General features: G+C 38.8%; 1 protein-coding gene across 1 annotated transcript in view; it reads right to left on the bottom strand.

Annotated features, from left to right (window-relative positions):
• The window catches only part of WDR7 (WD repeat domain 7), a 289,363-nt gene that overhangs the window by 50,683 nt on the left and 216,380 nt on the right, over window positions 1–22,300 (bottom strand). The window contains exons 24-27 of the mRNA XM_081096649.1: window positions 22,168–22,285; window positions 19,852–20,001; window positions 19,276–19,358; window positions 5,708–5,807 (exon numbers count right to left, since the gene is read on the bottom strand). Coding sequence (XP_080952775.1) covers window positions 5,708–5,807; window positions 19,276–19,358; window positions 19,852–20,001; window positions 22,168–22,285 — 451 coding nt within the window. The remainder of the gene's footprint in view (window positions 1–5,707; window positions 5,808–19,275; window positions 19,359–19,851; window positions 20,002–22,167; window positions 22,286–22,300) is intronic.

Genomic DNA, 22,300 nt, shown 5'->3' with positions numbered 1-22,300 from the left:
CTAAAAAATATTATTTATGGAAAATGCCAGCATTCAGTAATTTCTTCAATGCTTTGCTAACACTATGTAACTGTATTCATAAAATCTATGTTACTGGCTTGGTATTTCCTAAGTCACAGACAAGAGGTGTTTCTATGTTTCTACTTATCTATTGGAATCACTGTTTTTCACATAAGATTTGTGCAATTCTTATGTGAAATGCTAGTAAGTCTAACTCTCAAAATTTGCAGTTGAGGACAAATGGGATCAAGGGAAGAGGAGCTTAACAGGAAAACAATGAGGCCGTCCTCCTCATGGTCCATATTCTCTTTACGGGAGTTGTGGAATTGCTTCTCATTAGTCTAGTTAGATGCTTGGCAGGGGCCTGAATATAACAATATGACTGAGCCAGTCAGGGAAGTCTTGTTGGCTGAAAAATGAAGTGAGTCAGGCTGGACAGCGATGATAAATCGAGGTTTAAACAGTGGTAAAATGGATTTGGACAGAGTTTGGGCTTGCTCTCACTTTAATACCCTGAATCAAGGAAGAAGCAGAGTAGAGGCCACTCAGGAGGCGAGGGGAAAGTAAGTGGATGCAGTGTCCAATGGCCTCCTTCTTTCCCCGTGAAGGTGATCTGAAGTTCAACGCATCCATCTGGCAGGGAGCAAGGAATCCCTGAGGCTACAGAAGCACCAACTTCAGGCCGATCGCTTTCTCTAGCATTCCAGAATACACCCCTGCTCTTTAAGGGATTATAGCTAGACCTTAGTGGCCACAGTTCTATACATACAATCAATCAATCTTGGCTTCTATCCTTTCCTCATTATCTTTCATGACTCATAAGAAATAGGCCCTCTATGCTGTTTCTGAAAATATATCCCATCATCCCTTACAGAGAAACAATATTTTGATGAGGTGTTTCTGACCTACAAAAATATAACTATATCCAAATTACAAATATATCCTATATAATAAAAGCCTAATATGCAAATCGACCGAACGGCAGACTGGTGGAACATCTGGTAGCTATGATGTGCACTGACCACCAGGGGGCAGACACTCAACGCAGGAGCTGCTCCTGGTGGTCAGTGTGCTCCCACAGGGGGAGTACCGCTCAGCCAGGGGGAGTGTGCTCAGCTGATGAGCACAGCAATGGTGGGGAGAGCCTCTCCTGCCTCCGCGCCAGCAGCAGCACTAAGGAGCAGTAAGGGGCAGCGAGCAGGCAGGCAGTAAGGAGCGAGCAGTCCCAGACTGCAAGAGGGCACAGACCAGGCTGAGAGACACCCCTCTCCACCCCCAGGGCACAAATCAAATTTCGTGCACTGGGCCACTAGTTTTGATATAATGATGGCACACTTTGTTTTTTGTACAGGTTTTACTCCAAAGACTCGGGGTGTTTTATTTGATCAACATGTATTTTACTGTGCATTTACTATGCACCAGAAACTAGAAAATATGAGGCTTTAAAAAATGAGTTTAATCTTTAAGGAACTTACTTAAAATTTTTAATAATAAAGTTCCTTTAATAATTTAACATTTAGGTAAGACATCAGCCACACTCTTCTTGTGCCTAGATTTACGGAAGTGAATCAGATGCCTCTGAGTGACACAGTGCAAACTTCATAAGGAAAATGAGTTCACATGAACTTGAGAGAAACTTACACAGAGCCAGCAGTTGTTTACTACATAGAATGTATTCAGAAAGGACTGGAAAATTAGTGAGACAGAAATCAAGTCTGCCAAACCAGAGGCAAATGTTGCTGGAGGGAGGACCTCCATTGCTGGTTTGACCAAAGTCACACCTGTAGCTCCAAGGGTTCCTGGAGCTTAATTAGTCTGCTTATCAAGAACATTGCCTACCAACAGAACTGAAGCACGACTTAGGGAGTTATTTTTTTTTTTAAATGAAGCAAAATTCAAGTCAGGTATAGTCTGAAATTGCTAGCAGTTGCCAAGTGGAAATTCAGTCAGCAGCACAGCAGAATTTTAACTATTGAACTGCATCAAAGTTTCTGATTTCCATAATCAGTAGAGATTCAACTTAGCACCACAGGCAAGAGCTGCCTTTAAGCAGGAAATCTACGCATGGCCCGAGGCGGTGCGGCCTCCCTTCCCCACAGCGCCCCTAACTAGGAGTGAGAACTCAAAGCCTTGAGAGTCCATAAACACCTGAGGCCTCAAGTTTTAGCTTTAAAATTCTCTAAAGTCACTGTTATTTAATTGCAATGTAATGTATTTCCAAGATCATTTAAATACTAGAGTCCCAGTGCGCAAATTTCATGCACTGGGGGGTGAGGGAGCCCCTCAGCCCAGACTGTGCCCTCTCGCAGTCCAGAACCCCTTGCTCCTTACCACCCACCTGCTCACTGCTCCTTAGCGCTGCCACAGAGGTGGAGAGGCTCCCGCCACCGCCGCTGTGCTCGCCAGCCGTGAGCCCAGCTTCTGGCTGAGCGGTGCTCCCACTGTGGGAGTGCACTGACCACCAGAGGAAGCTCCTGCGTTGAGTGTCTGCCCCCAGGTGGTCAGTGCACATAATAGTGACCAGTCATTCTGGTCGTTCCGCCGTAACAGTCACTTAGGCTTTTATTATATAGATTATATAGATGATAATAGCCATAATTTACTGAATATTAGCTCCTGGGCAGGCCCTGTGCTAAGAATTTTACATCAATTATCTTATGTATTTCTCACAATAACATACACTGTTTCTATCCCCGTTTTAAGGGAGGGAGCTGCAGCTCAGAAGCTAAGGAACTTCCCCAAGTTTATAAAATTAACAAATGGTGAAGATGGAATGTGAACCACACAAGTTTCTAATTATTATTCTCCAATATATTACGCTATACTGTTGTAAATCACTTTTCGGTTAAATTAGTTCATCTACCTCCTCAATTATCTATGTCCAGGACCAGCAAACTTTTTCTGTAAAGGGCCATAGAACTATGTAAGGCTGTGGGGGTCATATGAGGTCTCTGTTGGTCAAGACAACTCGGTTCTGCCACTGGAGCATGCCAGCTCAGACAATCCTTACAGGAATCAGCGGGGATGTATTCCAGTAAAACTTTAAATACATCAACAGGCAGCAGGAAGATTTGGGCAGCAGTTTGAGAACCCTTGATATAAGTAAAACTCATGTTCCAGATAGAGCTGGATATCTGTCCTATGGTTTTGCATAATCTCCTATTCTTGTTTAGGAAGAACAGGTTAAAAGAAAATTATTTTTAAAAATGGGAGAAGCCAATGCCAAAAGTTAAGGGAAAGGGATTTAATTTTTCTCTTCTTTCCTCTACCAACCTATGGATAACAACAGGGGCCCGACAGGACCCTCCCTCCACTCCCTCAGCCATGGGTTCTCTGCTTCCACTGGGCCCTGGTATCCTCAGCCTCTGGCACCCTGCGCAGGCAGGCCACAGCCAATTTCCCCATCAGCTGTGACTCCCCAGTTAGGTAGTTCTGTCTTACCTTCCCACCTAACTGGACACCTATCCCCAAAGTCCAGCGACTTTTTCTTCTACATTGTTTATGGCATATCTCTATGCTTTTGCTCATGCTAGGAAAAATGTCCCGCTCTCTCTGTTAACTGAGTCCAATGTCTAATTGCAGAAACGCCATACTGCTTCCTAGTTCAAAACCCCTGGTCCCTTGAGTCAACTCTAAAACATCCTCTCTAAACATGCCAACTATACTTGTGTATTTTGGTTCAAGTGTTGCTTCACTTATTTCAAATACTATAACACTAATACCATAAAAGAATGAGAATCAGTCTTACTTAAGAGTTATTGTCATTGGATATAATTGGCCAAAGTAGTTTGATTTATAAGATTGATGTTAGAGATTTACCTTTGTTTCCAGTTCTGAATAATGAGAGAAAAGGGTAATGTTCAGTTCCCCACAGAGCTGGAAGGTAAAGGTTATTCCGGCATGTAACACTAGTGATAGCTTTGGATATCAAACTCAAGAAGCTGAGGTAGAAGAAAAATCATGGGGACACTAAAATGTCCAAATGCACTCAAATGTAGGCGAAAATAAAATGGAATATCAATAGCATTACAAATTCCTGTTAAGAAAAAATGTCTGACTAATAAGTGCATCTCAAGTAACAAAAAGAATACGACATTCAAATTACTCATGTTTCTTGCATTTTACTAAGATCTTCACTGAGACCACTTAGGAGGAAGAAAAACTGTAAAGAAGGGTCTAGTTGAGGACAGCTTGGTTCTTTCTCATTAATTCTTAGTTGCTCCTTTCACTCCTCTGGGCTCACAGGGCCCCACTTCTCCCTCTGCCAGTGGCAACCATGTCTTATCTGATAACAAAGAGTCCTCTATGATTTCTACACTTTGATTTTAAAGAAACTTGTTCTATTTTTTTCCCCTGCTCCTTGTAGATGTTTCTGGTTTATTTCTCTCAAGACTCCTAGTAACGATAAACTCCAATTTTAAAGAACTATCTCTTTTAGGAGCAAATAATATAAATATGTAACTTCATTTTTAAGCAGATATTCAGAGAGGTTTCACTGCTCAAAGTGAGAGCTCAAAGTAAAGAAATATGGTCACCAATGAGAACTTAATGCCTTAAAACACACAAACAGACTTGAATTACTACGTAAGTACAGCCAATGGTACACAGTCTGTGTGCTCCCAGGAATGCACAATGCACACCCACGCGGTAGAGACCCCGAGGAGGCCTGCAAAGAGGAACATTCGAATGGTTTCCTCCAAATGTGCCTGACCCCCAAAACTTCTACCTCCAACACTTGTTACCATCTGTGAGAACTATTTCACGGAAAGCCGCCAGAGGAGCTTTTGGAGAATTAATTAATAGCATATTAAATGTAAGAGACAGTTTAAAATTTTAGCCACATCTTTATGAACTTCATATTTCTTCTGGAAATTCCTAGTACAGTTGACTATATCAATCTGATACAGTTCAATATAATTCCCAATATGGTGAATACATCCACATTGATAAATGCTACAGTGAAACCTAACAAGTTATGACTTGGAACTATTTATCGATGAGCACTGTAAATTCACCACGATCACAGCTTAGCCTAGCCCTGGTTTTGCCATTAACTAAGAGTATGACACTGGGATTGAGGTTTAGTCTCAGAGCTTTGATTCGCTTATAGCTAAATTGGGGCTAGACTTGCCTTGTCTACCCAACTGGTCCATTTTGCGAATCAAGTGATCAAGATCAAAATCAAAACCAAGGCTTTTCCATCAAGCATTATAAAACCATTAAAAGAGTTATAAAAGTATACAAAGCTATATCTTATTTAAATAGAACATCAGTTTTATTTTTATACAGCTACACTAAATGCTACTGTGACTTCTTTTTCCGAACTTCGCTAAATATCTCATTTTACCTAGTCAGAAAATTTTTATTTAGCCATTAACTATCATGATGTATCATCAAACGTTTTTCAGAAAACACATGGCAAAAACAGACAATAAAATCAGAAAGCTTTGTTTAAAGAAGAAAAGATGTATCGCCCAGTGGTGTGTGAGCAGTGCCACCTCCTCTGGGCTCTGTTACAAACTCACCTGTGGCCTAACAAAGGCAGCCCTTCAGCCCACCGAGTGGAGACAGAGGGCTCTATACTCTTTGAGTCCTTCATTAAACTATTGATTCCTTTAGCATTATCCATAATGGTGAAGTGCTAGTCTCTCGCTCCCTTCAATAGCTCCCTCACTTTATGGTGAGGAAGCCACGGTGATTTATTTACCTGACATTTTCCAGTCCGGATGTCGTACAGGGCCACTGAACCATTGCGAGCTCCCACTGCTATCCTGTGACTCCGCTCATAGTAGCTGACCATGTAGAACCTGAATTGAACATTTTCAAAACAACAACAAAACCAGGTTAGATGACCTGCACGTGGAAGTAGAGAGCAACACCTTTCAAAGGTTAAAGCCAGCTCTGATACATATTTTAAAATGTGTACATCTATAGTTAGTGTATTCAGACTTTTCAAAAATAGTTCATTTTAGTAATTCTTAAAGCAATTGAAAGAAAAATGATGGGGAATGCCAGTAAGGTCTGCTAATAATTACTTTCAATGGAAAACAACTTCATAATAAGAAACACCCTTAAATTTTAAAATAAGAAATAAGTGACCCTTATTTGACGATACAAAAAAAAAAAAAACAACAAATATGAAAACTCAGTTTTACTACTGTGACTATTATGCAAATATGTCTATTTGAACAGAAATGGAAAAAAAGAAAAGGATTATGTATTCAATCGAATTATGTTCTCATGGCTTATTATAGTATTAAGAAGTGAAATATACTTTCTAGCAGCAGAACAATCACATAAAAGCTCCATAGATGTGATGCTTATGTTCACATCAATAATTTAGAATGAAATTAGAAAGTTATCCACCAGAAAAAAAGCTACCTGACAAATTCCCTATTTTTTCCCCACATTTATCAGTTTATCTAAATGACAGTTGTGGCTACAGGTAGTATGGATAACCACATTGGGTGTGATTTGGCATTGTGTAAAAATGGGATGTAGGGAGGATGGTTGGAAGGTTATAAGAGGTTGATTTATTATTTATTTTTTTCTAGATTAAATTTCATGACTGGATTAAGTATTTCAATTCCAGATCTATGCTTTGTCCTAATGATTCCATGGCCATATGGCAAGAGCCTGGGAAGGTAAGAATAAAAACTATTAGAGGAGTAAACAAGGAATGATTTTATATCCCTAAGGAGTTTTGAATATACCTTCCCATTATCTAGTCCTACTGTCTCGGTGTGAGAGTTGCCGGGTGAACAAGTGGCCTACCCTAAATATTTATGAGGCTATTGCATCAGTTCTATTACACACTCCTTGCCTTTTTTATCTTTGGTTTCATATTACCAGAAAACATCGGTAACTTTTCCGTTATTATTTTTAAAAACATGGGATGCGGAGGTAAAATGGATGATGGAAAAGAAATACCATCCTCTAATGTTTCCAGAGACTGATGTAGAGTAGAAAAGTGATGGGGCATGGACTGCGTTTCTGAAATGCAATGGGGGAGGCTGAGAGACCAAGATAAGATGTTTGCAGGGGAACATTTTGAAACCAGGGACATTTTGACAAAGCCATTTCAGCTTTATTAGACATTATGACATACATATTTCATAAGCCTGGAAAACTATTAAGTTTTTAAACTTTTTTGTTTGATACTTATTACTAAGAAGTGGGTTCAACAATAATTTTGTCTGAACCCTAAGCCTCCCCGGCTGATGCGCCTCCTTCCTCTTCAGTGGAGGACGAATGCTGCGTGTTCAGTCACGCAGAGGCACCGCGCTAGCATGCCCTGCAGGGTCTCGCTGGGCGCAGGCCTGGCACGTCCTCTTGTGTATGGTTTGAGGGAAGCAAGGGTACTGAGGCTCCTGACACAGAAAGGCCCCCCCCCCCCATTAAGTGGTTATTAAAACATTAGTTTCTCAAAGCATCATTTCTACCTCAATGGAGAAGATAGGAATCAGCATTCTAAATCTAATGTTCTTATACTCCAAAATAAAAAGTGATTTAGTTTAAAAACAGTTGGTCTAGGTATTGGACTTCACTATATGCCTATATCTATACCTATATCCTATATCTAGATCTGCATCTATACACACATAAGCACACACAAGTATGTCCTTAGAGTAACATGGAACAATTGTTTTAACAAATATTTATTCTGTACAACTTAATAGCCACAAGAAAATAAAACTTCCAGAGGTACTTTTTAAAAATCTGTTATTAAGCTTTGCACAGATCTAATAGCTATATTGCCAAAATCCTTTCACAAAACATGGATACAATTACCTCTCCAAATAATCCTCTTTAAAACAACCACTGGTAAAATACATTTATGTTGACAAAATTTTACTTAGTTAAACTAGAATCTAAGAAGTTTTTGTTACATTGACCATTTTCTGTGCTCTGACATCTACCGCTCACCCTTCTATGTCATCTGTAAACACCGTTATTTATGGGAGAAAAGAAATCAAATCTATTCTTGGTATCAAATCTTGAGTCTGCCTGAAAGGACCATATGTTACAGGTCTGCATTTTTTATTCTTTGCAGTTTACCACTAGACTAATACTTCTCAGCAGTACCTTAAAGAATTCTGAACAGGGAAGGTCTTCTGGCGAGTTTCTATGATTGGATTTGTTAAACTGTTTATTTCTTTAACAGTGTCTCTTAACAAAACAGAGTAAGTCCGTTTTACTTATGCAGTCACTTCACAAGTACCCACTCTGTGGTCTGGCTGCAGTGAGCCTTTCTCTGCCGAGGGTTCCAGAGCCCACCACGCCCCTCGACTACTCTTCCCATTAGGAGGCTGTCAGGACCAAGGATGGTGAGATATGCATCACTTGTCTAACCCCCCAAATTCTCAATGGATTGAAGAAGGGGATCCATTACAGTTTTTAAGACTATTCTAGTCTTGACCTGATCCTACAGGAGAGTCCTGAATTCCTCCAAAACTGGGGAGGGGTGTGCAGAGTAAGATTCATGTGTGCTGAGTCCTCTGGAAAAGGTATCTGTCTCCAGGTTGCTGCACTGGTAACATGTCACTTGGGCAGCGTTTCTTAGGCAACAGCCTGGCAACAACAGTCGTTTGTTATATTCAAGTTAGAACGAAGGTTCTTCTGGACTCAGTCTACCACAAGGAAACTAAGTCAGAGAGAACATTACCACTCATGCATATGAAAGAACAATAAAGTGGAATTGAGTAATGCTGCAAATATATATTTTTGTTGGGGCCTGGGTGGTCTTCATCCAGAAATTTTAAAGTCCTTGATCCCCACATTTTCATTATTGCCTGCGTGCACCCCTCAGAGATGCCACAGCCGCAATCAAGGAGGAACTTTGAAAAGGAGGAGGCTCTTTATTGAACACGTTCATACATCCGCACCAGAACTCAGGCCTCTCTGCTGGGCACGCGTTTGACAGATCTGGAGAAATGCAGGTGGCTCTGGCGAAGGCATGAGCTCAAGGAGAGGGGGTTGAGCAGTAGAGGGTGTGGAAATATTTTCCGAAAGTGCTCCATTCTAGTGGAAGGCACGAGTTTGAGAGGACAAAATGGAAAGATCTCTCGTTCTGGACGGTGAGGGACACTGGCGAAGGGCATCTGTGAGTCAGGGCTTCCCACTCAGTGTTTTGCACACTTTAAAGTGTCAATGGATATTTCCTGAATAACACTTGACTACCTAACAGGGTAATTACTTTCCTTCTTAAAAACAACAAACAAATGAACAAACAAACAAAAAACTTGCGAGAGGCCCCTGTGTGTTTGTAGGAGATTGGAAACACTTCTTAGGCTAGACAGGGAGCAGCGTTTCCGCAAGGAAACACACCGCGCATGTTGCGAGTGCACTGTATGAGAGCTGAAAAAACAGGTCTCTTGTTGCCCGGCTCTGCCTCTCACTGTGTGACCTTGGACAAGTTCCTTAACTTGCATATGCCTCAGTTTCCTCATCTGAAAATGAGAACAATAGTAGCTATTTATGTTGCTGGGAGGATTAAATGAGCTAATACATGTAGAGTACTTAGAATAGTGCCTGGCACATAATAAGCACTTACTATGGTAAGTACATGTAAACTTTAGTAACTATCATAGTATCCTCATCACCATCATTATCTTTTGTACCTCTGGATATATACGTACTATAGAAGGAATAAATAGAATGTAGTTAATTGGCTATTTCCCTAGGGCAAATAAGTGCTAGCTGATAACATGCTAATAAATGAAGAAAATGAATGCCCCAAAATATTTTAAACTTGCTTATTTCTTAAATATTTGTGATTTGCATATATAACCTGGTAACAATTGCAAATTATTTTAGTTTTAGCTTAATGTTAATAATGCAAACAAAATGGATTTTGGTTTGGAACTCTGTATCATTTCAAAGAGTCTAAAAAATAAATATCCTTTCTGTTATACAGTGAAATAAAATACTCCTGGAAGCTTTGGAGTTTCATTTTTTTTAATATGAAAAGTTTAACAGTGAAAGACAGCTATCTTTGGGGAATTTTTAGGAGTAGGAAAATGGTTTTAGTCTGGTTTCTACTCACATGAGTACAAGAATATCAACTAAAATTATTTATTATAAAAAAGTATGCTACAAAATGGTAACTAACTTAAGAATTTTACTGGAAGTTAGGACAGAAGCTGTTTCACATCCCATTACTGTTATCACCACCTGGGATAAGAACAAACCGCAGGTTAGGAAAATTTTTTTAAGACGTGAGCTCATGCACTGTTCTAATGTGGACAGTGTTCATTTCCTTACTGGATTCTAAGTGCCCATTTAGGGCGAACCGAGCTGATTCAGCTTTTCACTTAAAAAGCAGAATCAATCAGTCTGTCTACAGAATAACAAAGTTTAAGAAAAGATAAACTATCTCTGGCCCTGCCCGCTGTGGCTCAGTTGGTTGAGCATCCTCCCATGCACCAAAGGTCGCCGGTTCCATTCCCAGTCAGAGCACATGCCCAGATTGTGGGTTCGATCCCTGGTTGCGGTGCGTAAGGGAGGCAATGAATCAATGTTTCTCTTTCTCTGTCTTCCTTCCTCTCTCTTTCTAAAGTGAATAAAATATATTTTTTTAAAATTATCTCTGAAAATACAGACTTTTAACTCTCCTGTCTAGACTAATTTTTTCCCATTCAGTTCAAAAGTTTAAATATTTATTTTATCTTGAATTTTTTGTATCTTATTTGAAGCTTTACTGTTTCCAGAATGATTACTTTTTATTATTTTTTCATTTGAATTATTCTACTGTATATTTATTATCAAAGGAATATATATACTCATTGTTAAAGAGAAACCCAGACAATATAGAAAAATGAACACTTAAGAAAGTAACTCTTTACTACTAATCCCCTCCACTACCCCTGATAACCATGAGAAACACTTTGAGATATTTCTTACCAGATTTTTTTCCTCTTTGTACGTATACATGTACACGCATAAATGATTTAACTTTCTCTTCTAAAACTTTGCTAGTTTCTCTTTAAATTTCTCTCTTACAGTCAGTAGAAATGGATTAACATCAATCTTTATACAGTTCTAGTATCTCTTAATGTAACCAACTATGGGTAAGCAATAATTATATTTACTTACACAATAAAAGGGCTTTAATGTGAAGTACATTTTCTTTGTAAAATTATATTAAGAAGTTCCCAACAAAGGTCAATGGAGAAATTATCCATTAAGTCCAGCAAGCCGTATAAAACACTTTATAGTTCAAGGTCACTACCACTGAAATTCAGTAGATTTCCCATTTTCCCACCGAAAATTCACTGAAAGTACATTAGAGAAATTTATATCCTAAGTCCTTTAAGTTCCTCCTTACTACTACTACTATTATTACTACTACTACTGTACTATTTTATTTATTTCTACTAAGAAGCCCAAGTACTTGAGCCATTAAATATATGGCTTAGGTCTATGCATAGATTATTTGAGAATTTCTTCATTCTTGGTAGTGTAACACATTATAATTTTTGCAAAGCCATCCTTGATTCAACTGTCAGGTTCACAATTGCATTTAATATAGTATTTCATTCAATGGCAGCCAATTGTGCATATGGAAATAGCTCCGATTTGGGGGTCAGAAGGATTTGTCTGCCTGATAAATATCTACTCACTTTTCAGTCTCGTTTTTCTTTTTGGGCACAACTGCCAAGCCCCACCTCTGTGTCTGTTTGGTCACATCATCTAGGATTCTCCTATGTCTAGGATACCCTTTTATCATAGCATCTTGGCACTTCTCTGATTTATCCCCCTATCTCTGCCAAGCCTACTTTAAGCCCTTTAGGGGCAGAAAATGCTACAAAATCACACATGGGCGAAAGACCCACTTGAGTGCTGGATACCCCAGTGGACTGAACACAACAGTATGAAAAGTTCATTACCACTGAAGATTCCACACTGCAATTAACCTTTAAAAAACAACCACGCATTGAGTTTTGGTGAATTACCAAGTAAGATGAAAAATTATCTAAAAGGCAATTGAAAGATTCCTCCTTTTTCAATTATATATCTATGTGAGACCAGATTTTCACCCTACAATTAAATATCAAACAACACATGGCAACAAATTAAAGACAGATGCAGATATGAAAATCCACCTGTCTTCTATTAAGCCAGACATTAAAGAAATCTGCAAAAATGTTAAACAATGCTATTTTTCTTAGTATTTTCTTTTGTTTTGGCAAGTAGTTATTTTTCATAAAAATATGTTTTTGTGTCAATATGAACTGAGTTTATTGTTATTTGAAATGAATCAATAAATATTTTTTAAACTTCTCAGGTTTAATCTCTAATACATTAAAAGTCTCTAGATAAAACCTTTATAAACTAGAACTCTTTAGGATTTTAAATTTTTAATGGGTTCTGAGACCCACAACACTGAAGACTGAAAAGCACTTGGCAATCAAAAAATTGTAACCAGAGGTAGAGAGAGGTACTAGCAAAATAGCAGGGACCAACATCAGATTACAGCAGATTAAGAGGGCACAGGGATGACAAAAATGGCCAGAGTGCAGACTCCTTTTCCTGAAGGAGGGGATATGAGAGACTGGACAGCAGAGACAGGAGATGCAAGGGAAGTAAGGGTTTTAAACAAGAGATAACAGCATGCTTTCAGGCTGAGGAAGAGATGCCATTGAGAGCAGTTCAGTATAAAAGGGTGAGGAGGATTTTCTGAAGAGCAAAGTCCAAGAGGAGGTGGGAGAGATGGAGTGAAGGACGCAGCCAGGAACAGGCCTGGGCCTGGGCCACACCCTGTCCTCTGATGAGATGGCACACCTCGTGTGTCCCCCTGACATGTGCCTGCCAGTGCAGCGGGTGCACACCCACCCTGTGGAACCCAGACCCGGGTGAGATCTGTTCAGCAAAGCTGGCCTTCACTTTTGACTGTCAGCACAAAAATGTTCTAAATTTATCTGTTTGCAAAATGAAGGACAGGAGTAGGTAATTCATAACATAAGGTCCTTTTCAGATTTGAAATTCTACAACTTATAATTCTATGAAAACCATGCAGCAAGGTCACAGCTTAAGTGAAATAACTGGTGCCATTTATTACGAAGAAATTAAGGACTAAACACGTGAAGCGGCATGGCTGGTCTCATTACTCACCACAGTTATTGAGTGCCTCTATTGAGTGTTCATATTTTCTAAACTAAAAATTGGGGCAGAGCCCAACAAAGGATTTCTTTGGAATCTGTGGATTTATTTGACGAGTCTTTAGAAGGCATAAAAGTTAAATTACTCTTGGTTATATATCAAATAAATTGCCTTAACCTAAAAGAATAAAATGCATGAAATAAGGATCTATCTGAGAATTCTCAGGATAGAGCTTTTGGCCAGATGAAGCTCTCTACTAGTTGCTACAGGCACTGCAAGAAAAATTAAGGCAAAACCCCCCTTCTTCGAGCCACTTATAATCTGCCTAATGGAGGACTTATAAGTGACTAAAAATTACATTTAGAGGCATATCTAACTTGTGCTATGAAAAAATCCTGAAATGTCTTCATCTCCAAGTACAAATTTTCCTATCAACTTACCATTTCATTAAAGAATCCCTAATCCTTTATTTGTTATGCATTATTTTACTTCTAGTCCCTCAGAACATAATGAAATAGCCTTAAAGTTTAAAATTACATTATGATCACATTATATTTCTAGAGGTGCTTTATCTTCCTTTCTAATTGAGGAGCTTTGACAGTTAGCGGCTTATAAGAGCTTAACTTTTTCTCTTCTGAGATTAGTAAAGATTAGTTTTGTAAAAATCCACACTAATAAAAGGGGGAAATGCAAACTGACTGTCCCTCTGCTATGCCTGCCAGCCAATCAGGGTGAGTATGCAAATTAACCCAACAAAGATGGCAGTTAATTTGCATACACAGGCACGGAGCGAAGACTGAAGACTGAAGACACTTGTCTTCTCCATTGCGGCCAGACCCAAGGCCTGGGTCCCAGGTGCCGGAGGAAAACCGGTGCCAGCAGCCAGGGGAAGGAAGGCCGATGGCGCGAATCTTCGTGCAGCGGGCCTTTAGGATATAATGAACCCTTAAAGCGTTCATCTTCGAACAAGCTCTATCGCATGTATGTGTTCTATATTGCTTTTCTCTTAGGTCAGCAACATCTGTGCACTTCTGCATTTTCATGTCTTATGCATCAAATACCGCAGTGTAACGTGAGTCAGAGTTTACACGGTGACCAAAGGAGACGTAATTCATCAAACTGCGTCAAGCATGACAGGCTCAGTGTGGGCTGGGCTACTATGAGGGCTTCACAAGATTATTCAAGTTCAGTAACAGAGCAACTAAGAATGAAATTTTAACACTGAATTCTGAGGAAACTTCAGTGATGTTGACCTTCCGGAGACTTGAAAGAGGGTTAATTCTATGTTCTTAGTGCCCAGGGTATTTTTAACTGAGGCTGATGCGTTATTTATTCTCCAGGCAATTAAATGTAAATTACTCAGAACCCTCTAAGAATAATAGATGTCCAGTGCTGGATGGTGCCTTTTTGAAGATCATCTGAGAGACTGACAAAGGCAAAGCAAAGTCCAATGAGATGGGAGAAAATCTAAGACATTCATTTCTTAAATGTTACTTTACTGTACTTCTTACTCTGCTTATTGATAAACATAAAATTAATTCAATGTTGCAATGATCTTGTTGCTAATAGATTGTGTTCTAAAAAAATGCTATTTAATTCTTATATAATCATATAGCCTTATTTGGTATAGTGATGAAAAATCTGGCAGAACTGTTTTTGTGTAACTGTGTTTTGAAGGATGTGGGTGCTGCGTTTTCTCAAGGGCATTAAAATCTAAGTAATTTTCTTGTATTATTAATGGATGCCACTATATTATTAATAATAGCCATAAGAACTAAAATGTGAATTATTAGAAAATATTTAAATCTATGCCTATTGCCCTGGCTGGTTTGGCTCACTGGATAGAGCATGGCCTACGGACTGAAGGGTCCTGTGTTCGGTTCCCGTCAAGGGCACATGCAGGAGGCAACCAATTAATGTGTTTCTCTTATATAGATATTTCTCTCTGTTTTTCCCTCTCTTTTCCACTCTCTCTGAAAATCAATGGAAAAATATCCTTGCCCTAACCGGTTTGGCTCAGTGGATAGAGCGTCGGCCTGCGGACTCAAGGGTCCCAGGTTTGATTCCAGTCAAGGGCATGTACCTTGGCTGCAGGCACATCCCCAGTGGGGAGTGTGCAGGAGGCAGCTGATCGATGTTTCTCTCTCATCGATGTTTCTAACTATCCTTCTCCCTTTCTCTCTGTAAAAAATCAATAAAATGTATTTTTAAAAAAAAGAAAAAGAAAAATATCCTTGGGTGAAGATTAAAAAATAAACACATAAATAAATAAATCTATGACTATAAAACTTACACAGCAGTTAAAATTATTTGATTTTTATGTCTTTTTGTAACTATATTATAGAAAAATTCTACAGGTACATAAACTACTCCAGGAAGACTGAGGATATTTCAGTTAATAAAAAGAATCTTTGTGTTTTATTTTTAGAAAATAATAATAATTCATATTATGTGTATTAAGAATTAAGTATTATTTTTGTTTCCATGGCTTATGAAATAAAAATTAAAATGTGTATATATTTCACATAAATAATATATGTACACACAAACATATACATACTCATACTACGTAAAGGAATTAGGGACACTTATAGACATGAAATAGCAAAAAGAAAAGACAGGCCTAAGGTATGAAGATGAGGTGAAGAGAATGGGGGGTGTAAGTCATAATTTACTAAAATTAGGCAGGAATTTGGGCTTGAGCTGCCTATGGCCAAAGCAAAATTCTTTAATTTAACAATACCGGTAATGTGAAAAACAAAACCAGACTCACATACTCGTTCCTTGGACAAAACAAACAAAAAATGCCCAACACTGTGATTTAAAAGAAATGTCTTGACTGAGTCTTCATAGAAGGGACCTTAAACAATGTACGACAGAAACATGACCCACAATAAACGCACTCGCCATCTCCCTCTGACACCCTTGGAAGGCTCTGCAAACTGCTGGCATGATGCTCAAGTGGGGCGTGGGAACCCCACTCTGAAGGAGACCAGAAATGGGGCCCAAACACGCAGCTCTCTGATGCTTGTGTTTAATCTCGGGATACACACTAGAGCATGGAGAGGAATAAATGGACCGTGTGTCCACTTAACTAGCTCTAAGTCAGCGGTTCTCAACCTGTGGGTCGCGACCACTTTGGGGGTCGAACGACCCTTTCACAGGGGTCGCCTAAGACCATCGGAAAACACATCTATATAGTTTTTGTGATTAATCACTGTGCTTTAATTATGTTCAATTTGTAACAATGAAAATACATCCTGCATATCAGATATTTACATTATGATTCATAACAGTAGCAAAAGTACAGTTATGAAGTAGCAACAAAAATAATTTTATGGTTGGGGGTCACCACAACCTGAGGAACTGTATTAAAGGGTCGCGGCATTGGGAAGGTTGAGAACCACTGCCTAAGTGTTCTCTCTCTCTCTCTCTCTCTCTCTCTCTCTCTCTCTCTCTTTTTTTTTTTTTTTTACTGAGTTTTAGGTAAGAGCCAATTGATGAACAGTTTGAAGGTAAAATCCTTGGCCAGCCTTCCATGATGCTAAGGGCAAGTCTTTAAAAACTAAGAGTGGCATCATAAAACTTTGAGATCCCATCTAACAATCCGTAATATATTGTCTCTTCCTGCTCGCATTTGGCATAAGCTACAACCTTACATTGTTAATAATCTTTCTATGTTTACGGGTTGACTCTTACATAAGTAGGCTTATGTGGCTTTTACACTCACAGCACAGATAATATTTGACATAATTCATAAGATATAGTCAACAACTGTTTTTTTATAAATCTGGTGTTTCATAAAGTTATGTCTTATAAACCATCTGGGAAAAGAATTACACATTTTTGCTTAAACTTTGATGACTTCCCTTTGCTTATAGAATAATGGCCTAATTCCTTCATTTGAAATTCAAAGTACTATACTAGACTCCCATCCTCAGCCTACATTCTAGCCAAGACGACACAGCACTTATCAAACCCACTGTATACTTTTGTACCCTCAACATCTGCTGGTCTGGTTCTCTGTGCGACTCGAGATGCATGTGCCCATTCATTCTGCAAAGCCCACCACCCCAACAGCCCCTCAGTGAAGTGTTCCCCAAACTCACCACCTCGTCTATCACCACCACCCAACCCCCTGAGAACAAACGCTTCTCTTTACCTGGCAGCCCCTTTTAGCAAATCATTGTCACAAATACTATTATTGGTCTGCCTTCTCCTTTGTGAATCTTCCTAAGATTCCCACCAGAGTTCAGCACTCCATTTACTGTCCAACCCTGTCCCTGGTATGCAATTCTACTCCAGCACATGACACAGCCCCATGGCATTATTTATCTTTATAATTACATGAGATCCTGTGCTTCTTCAGGATATCATCTCATTCATCACTGTATCCCCAGGGCCTAGCTAGTACTTGATACACAGTAGGTGTTCAATAAATGTTATTAAATGAATAAACAAAAAAAAATTGCTTTCTGTCAATCAGAAAAAAACTCGTACTAAGCATTCAGTTTAGACACCTGCTGCCTTAGCATTGAAGCAGGATCCTTACTCTCTGGTGATTAAACAATAGGAATCAAACGTGGATGTGCAGCAAACGAAGGTGACCCAAGGAACTGAGGACACTGCTTGGGGAGGAGGCTGCCCCCCGGCAAAGGGAAGACTTGGGCCCTGTAAGCACCACGGATTCCTCGCCTTAACTCCTGGAGACTTGTTCACACAGCAGTGACTGGTGCTGTAAGGAACGTTTTGCTGCCATTCAGTAAGATCAGTCCTAGGAAAAAACGCTTCCTCACCTTCACTAGGTGACAGACAAATGACCATTTTCACCTAGACATTTCCTTAAAGAACAACAGACTGGGACTATAACAGCTACATTAATTCTTAATATCAACTATCTGCATGAAAAAATCCAGTATGTACACTTGTTAACAAAGAGAACATAAACCAGAATTAATGTGGCATGATGTTAAAAAATTACAGTATTCTATTATGCCTAATGTATATCACAAGAAAATATGCATCTGTACACATGTATAATACAACATAGTCTTTTCTTATGTGTCTTCATATTTTCTCTTCTGGATGGTGTAAATCAGAAAGAGACTAAAATATAAAACCTATTGTAAAAATGTAAAATACATGAGCATGCTTATAGAGTGCAGTAATTAATTCATCAAATGCTTGCCATAATACTCCGGAATACAGAAAACGTAAAGATGCATAGTGTAATGTCACTGCTCTCAGGAAACGTATAGCCTAAAACAAAGCATTCCACCACAAGGTACTCATAGAACTGAGCAAAAATAACTAAAATTACTGAACTTGTCTTAAAAAGAAAAATGTATGTAACTATAATCAACTGGTTGCTCTTTTAAAAGGAAAATAAATATAATGTTACTACATTTTGAAATTTAAAAAATCTTCATTTCATAACAATTATATGCTATACACATAAAATTCTTAAGGTTATAGTTACTATATTCAGTGCTGTTTATAAAAGTTTTAACTGCTCTTAGCTTCTTTTCTTGCTTTCTCATAGGCAAAACACACACAATATGTAGATGCTGGCCTTTAAGTTAAAAATAAAATTTACCAACAAAAATGTGGCATAAAGGGCCCTAACCGGTTTGGCTCAGTGGATAGAGTGTCAGCCTGCAGACTGAAAGGTCCCAGGTTTGATTCCGGTCAAGGGCATGTACCTTGGTTGTGGGCACATCCCCAGTAGGGAGTGTGCAGGAGGCAGCTGATCGATGTTTCTCTCTCATTGATGTTTCTAACTCTCTATCCCTCTCCCTTCCTCTCTGGAAAAAATCAATAAAATGGATATTTTTTAAAAATGTGGCATAAAGGGTTCTATGGACTGCCAAGTATATTTTCCCTCTCATGTCCGAAGCTTCCTCACTCTCCTTTTTTTCATGTAAATGTTAATTTGAGTACCGATGTAAGAATACAGGCATATTCAATAGATGTTATCTTATTCATTTCTTAAGTTTTGAGAAAACTTTTTCATGTTGTGTTTTTATTACAGACCGCCTAAATTGTTTTAAAAAGCAAGCAGATATTAATTAATGATTGGATTTCTAACTGAGCAAGACTACTAACCATGTTCAAGATTTCTTAACAATTATTTGGTACTGACATTATTTTGAGTGCTATCGAAGGCTTCTTTACCTGCAGATGGCTGGGAAACACTCCTGAAGACCTTTCTTTTTAACTAGAGATCCTTCGAGGCAGTACATAATGATGTCCATAACCTTTATAAGAAGGATACAAATCTAAAATTAATTTCAAATTCTTAATTTTCCAAATTTAAATTATTAACTTAGGCCTCACTTGCCCATGGAAATTCTAGGCAGTTTAATTTTAATATTTACTTAAAAAATAAAGCATATTTACTTTATACTGCAGGCTACCTTTTACCTGCAAAAAACATTTATAAGACAATGCAATAAAATAACCACTTATTTCCTTTAAAGGCTGTTCATATTTATATGCAGTATAGTGACTTTTATTCAAGCATACTGTATATGTTTTGTTTTATTTATAATGGAAGATGCCAAAGAGAACATGACCTTTACAAATTACTCTAATGTAGACCAATTAATTCCAGGTGAATGATACATGGACACAGCAATCGCTTTGATTTTTGAGGAAATTTAAATAAGGTCTCTTTTAGAGATGTATATTACTCCACTGGAATATTTCATTCAGGCTGTTAATGTGTCATTTAAAACAGGGTATTCTTACCTCCACAAGAAGATCCACAACATCTGTGGGCATCTTTTCAATGAGAATTTCAATGACTCTCAGAATTTCCCCTTTAGCTCGTGCGAGAGCGGTCGTGTGTATATTCTGCTGCGACTGGGTGTTAGCGGCCAGAGCAGTGTGTCTGTGGACCTGTGGAGACATTCCGTGCTATATAGATGTGGTGGACCCTTGATAGAGTTTCACACTTCTAGCCACTGGAAATTATTAGTACAGTAGATGCGTAAAAAATCAACAAGAACAAACCTCCTGGGGTGAGTCAGGAAATACTTCTGATCGCAAAAGCAGGTATTTAGTAGAATAAAAACCCAGTTAAGTCTTCTCTAATTAAATTCTCTAAGTTCCTGGATACATAAGACTTTAACCCAATATCACCATGACATTTCTCAAGGAAAGACAGACTGAAGGTTTGTGAGGTTGGTATATATGGCACTGAGGTGGAGAACAGTTAAGGGGTTTGTAAGTTCTCAGCAAATGTAAGACATGATACCTGCTCTCAAGTAATCACAGTAAGTGATGTTTATATGGCACTTACTAGGTCTCAGGCACCATGCTGGGTGCTTTACAATCAAGTTGGTAAATTAGAATAAGCATGCCTTAAAAAATAAAGAGCACTGTAAGTAACGTAAGTTTAGTGTGATTTTCCCCATACCAATTGTAAGTCTTACATGGTTCAGAGGAGAGAGAGCATTGGTGGGCCCTGGACTGGCCAGCGGAGAGTGGGGATGGGAATGGCATAGGGGACTCAATCACAGAGAGAAATACTTCAGTATTTTACTCAAAAACTCAAAGTGAAGTGGAAAACTTGTTTTTAAAAGGTAATACATGTGGACTATTACATTAAAATATTTAAAAATTACCTTCTAACCAAGTGCTGGAATAGAATAAATTCAAAGCACGGCTCTTCTAACAATTCATTTTAGAATACTCTTTTATGTATACGGTGCAAATTAAGTAAAAAACACAATTAATATAAATGCTTTTTTACTTCCTTTAAAGAGACCGTTTAATGCCTGGTGTTTATAGCACCTGCACATGTGGTCAGACTGAAGTAAGGCTTATGCAGCATATTCAATATTACTACCTGTGCATACTCCACTGATGAGAAAAACTCGTAAAAAAATTCCCTAAGTCTGTTCATTTATACATACATACACTTTGTACAAATATATCACATCTATAAGAGATATCAACGCATACATACATATATGTATATTTTAAAGACATCTGTCACTTTAACACTGTGCTATTAGAAAAACACGCACCTTTAAGTCTTCAAATTTATCTTAGCTATGAATTCAAAGTCCCACTGCTTCTTCAAAACCCATACAGCCCACTGTTAGGACCTCCCTTCCTCCCTTCTAGCTGCCTTCATGTCACAGTTATTTGCTGCGTGCCCATTCTGGATGGCCCTGGGGCAGACACAGGCCCAATAGGTTCCAGGTTATCTATCAGAGCAGACTCAGAAGTGCTTATTTAGTATTTTAAAAACTCATCTCAGCTACAGGAAAAACAACTCAGACAGGGCCCATACCCCACAAACACGGAGTCTGCACGTTCCTCAGGCTGAAACGGAATAGACCTTTAAGACACTTATGAGCCATCTTCCTTTCCTGTCCTCCCACTGCTGAGGCCTATGGGAAGATCCTATAATTGGTCCATTGTTCCTCGCTAGTTCCCCAGTTAGATGTGGGCAATTAGTTGGAACTAAGAATGTGGGAATCAATTGGTATTCAAGTCTTTACTTGTGACATGTAATAGGAAAAACAATTAGGAAGTTTATGGCTTACATTTTTGCTTACAGTTGGAGAGCCAATGTGAAATTAGACGTCTGGTTTTGATTACAGGTAGATACACTTGAAAAATGTAAAGGCCTTTAATATACAGGGTGGGCAAAAGTAAGTTTACAGTTGTTCATATGGAAAATAATGCAATCATTAATAAATAATAATTTAAGAATAAACAATGTGTTCCATGTACTCCCAACTGTAACACTTTTGTCCCGCCCTGTATTTTATTTTGAATAAGTCTGCTCTATCAGATTGAATAATTATTGTTAAATATTTCCAAGTGAATGAACTTCTAGAACAGAAATGAATAGAAAAGCAGAGAGCAATGACTGGGCCACTGTGGAATTTGGTGTGCCCACAGGTACAGATGCATTCATTGCAGGACAAAATTATTAACTTGAAGTGTTCTAGAACAAACTGGCAGGATGATCTGTGGATACGGACCCTCAGCTCACAATGCCCAATAATCCCTCTAAATGCGAGGACAGAGCCCTGAAGTTCCACTCACCTCTTTGGCTATGGTGGTGAGGAAGGCGGGTGGTCTGGCAGTGGCAATGAGGGAGAGGGCATGCCTGGCCGAGCGGGCGGAGTCAGCTGCTGGGCTCAGAGGCAGCCCCATTGTGATGCTAAACAGGGAGCAG

The sequence above is a fragment of the Myotis nattereri genome, assembly GCF_964212035.1.
Source record: "Myotis nattereri genome assembly, chromosome: 8".
Classification (NCBI taxonomy): domain Eukaryota; kingdom Metazoa; phylum Chordata; class Mammalia; order Chiroptera; family Vespertilionidae; genus Myotis; species Myotis nattereri.
The sequence above is the reverse complement of the archived record's forward strand: the minus strand, read 5'-3'. Positions and strand labels throughout refer to the sequence as shown.